The sequence below is a fragment of the Palaemon carinicauda genome, chromosome 25, assembly GCF_036898095.1.
Source record: "Palaemon carinicauda isolate YSFRI2023 chromosome 25, ASM3689809v2, whole genome shotgun sequence".
Taxonomy (NCBI): Eukaryota; Metazoa; Arthropoda; class Malacostraca; order Decapoda; family Palaemonidae; genus Palaemon; species Palaemon carinicauda.
Genome location: NC_090749.1, coordinates 7,029,421 through 7,031,207, shown reverse-complemented (window position 1 = coordinate 7,031,207; position 1,787 = coordinate 7,029,421). Strand labels below are relative to the sequence as shown.

Below are 1,787 nucleotides of genomic sequence, written 5' to 3'. Positions count from 1 at the left end.
AAATAATGATAGCAAATAGCAGAGAAGAAAAAGTAGTTGTAATGGGAGACTTCAACTGTAAAGTAGGATGCATAATAAAAAACAATAGTAATGAGATTACAAAATCAGGCAAAATATTAAGAGATTTGGCAGAGGAGTCCAACAAGATATTTGCAATTAGCAACCCAAAATGCCGAGGGACTTGGACTAGAATTGAAAAAGAGAAGAAATCTAGTTAGAGAAGAAGACGAAGAAGGTATTAGTAGCATGGTAATTGACGAAGAGAAAGTGATAACACCTTACAGAATATCAAGAGAATGGGTGTATTCTGATCACTGTGCCCTCCCACTTGAAATGAATTGGTTGATCCTAAACAAGAAAAAAAGAAAAGTTAGATACAAAATAGTCTGGAACCATTTAAAAGTCCACAAAGATAAGAAGGAACTACAAAGATTACCAAAGAAAAAGTTAGTTTAAGAATAAAATATTCAAAATATCAAGAAAAAGTGCAAGAAATATTAAGAACATGTAGTGTAAAAGAGACAAACAGAAAAAAACAAGAGGTCCAAAGAAATGAAGAAATTAATGAAACTTGATAGAACCTTAAAAAAGAATTGGATTAATCTTGGAAAGGAAAACAATGAGGTCAAGAGAAGAATTAAAGTACAGGAGAGCCTCGTAGACCTATACATACAAGAAGAAAAACAAAAAGATGAAGGTTTAAGAATAATCATGCAAGCAGAAGAGATCAAAGCAAAAGGAGGTATGAACAGCACAGCCTTCTGGGAATTCAAGAAGAAAGTAGATGGAAAAAATGCCAGCAAATGTACAGCAATCAGAGGGAAGGATGGAGAAATAATAGAGGATGTTGAAGAAATAAAGAAAGAATATGAGAAATTCTACAGTGATTTATTTAAGATAGAAAATTCGCAAAGTGAGGAAGAGACCCTGGCAGAAGAAATCAACAACATGTTTGATAAATGGCTGTCAGAAAGTGACAGAATGAGATCCAGCAAGGAAGAGAAAATAACCTATCAAAAAGTAGAAGCCATCTTAAAAAGCCTGAAAGATAAGTACACAACGGAGAGGCAAGGATTGAACAATGTTGTGATTAAAAGGATGTGGAAAGAAATAATAGAATGTTTGAGGCTGATCCTAACAGAAATTGACGAAAGCATATGTATCCCTAAAGAGTGGGAAGAGATGTGGATACTTTCAATCAACAAAAAGGGAAATAAAGTGGAACTAGAAAATAAAAGAGGCATATTCATCACAAGCATAATTAGTAAAATATACAAGAAAATAAGGATGAAAAAATATAAGGACAGATTCAAAGAAGAGATGAGTAGATTCCAGTGTGGAGGCATGGAAGGAAGATCTACGGCTGATCATCTGCTTACACTAAATGCAGTATTAGACTATAATGCCTATTTGGGAGGGTCGACATACAAATGGTTCTGTGATGCATATAAGTGCTTCGATAAGCTAGACCTAAAGGATTGGATTAAAAAAAAATGGGAAAAATGATAGGATGGAAGGAAGCACTGATAATTAAAAAAATGAATGAAAAAGGTAGAGCAGCCTTCAACTGCCCAGCAGGTACAACAGGAGGTATAAAGATTGAAGGAAATGTGAGACAAGGAACAATATACGGACCCAAGCTATGCAGTATCGCAACTAACAATGTCAATAGCATTAGTAGAAAAAATATCACATTGATAAGAAATATTGAAGTAGAATCACTGGTATTTGTAGATGATATAATGTTTCCCACAGGAAGGAAAGAAGGTATAGAAAGTGCCATAAGT

The 1,787-nt window shown here is 34.1% G+C and overlaps 1 protein-coding gene across 1 annotated transcript; it reads left to right on the top strand.

The window, feature by feature from the left end:
* The first annotated feature begins 552 nt into the window (after positions 1–552).
* On the top strand, positions 553–1,506 carry LOC137618832 (chromosome partition protein Smc-like). The gene has a single exon (XM_068349041.1). The coding sequence runs from the start codon at positions 553–555 to the stop codon at positions 1,504–1,506; it is 954 nt and encodes a 317-aa protein (XP_068205142.1).
* Positions 1,507–1,787: the final 281 nt, after the last annotated feature.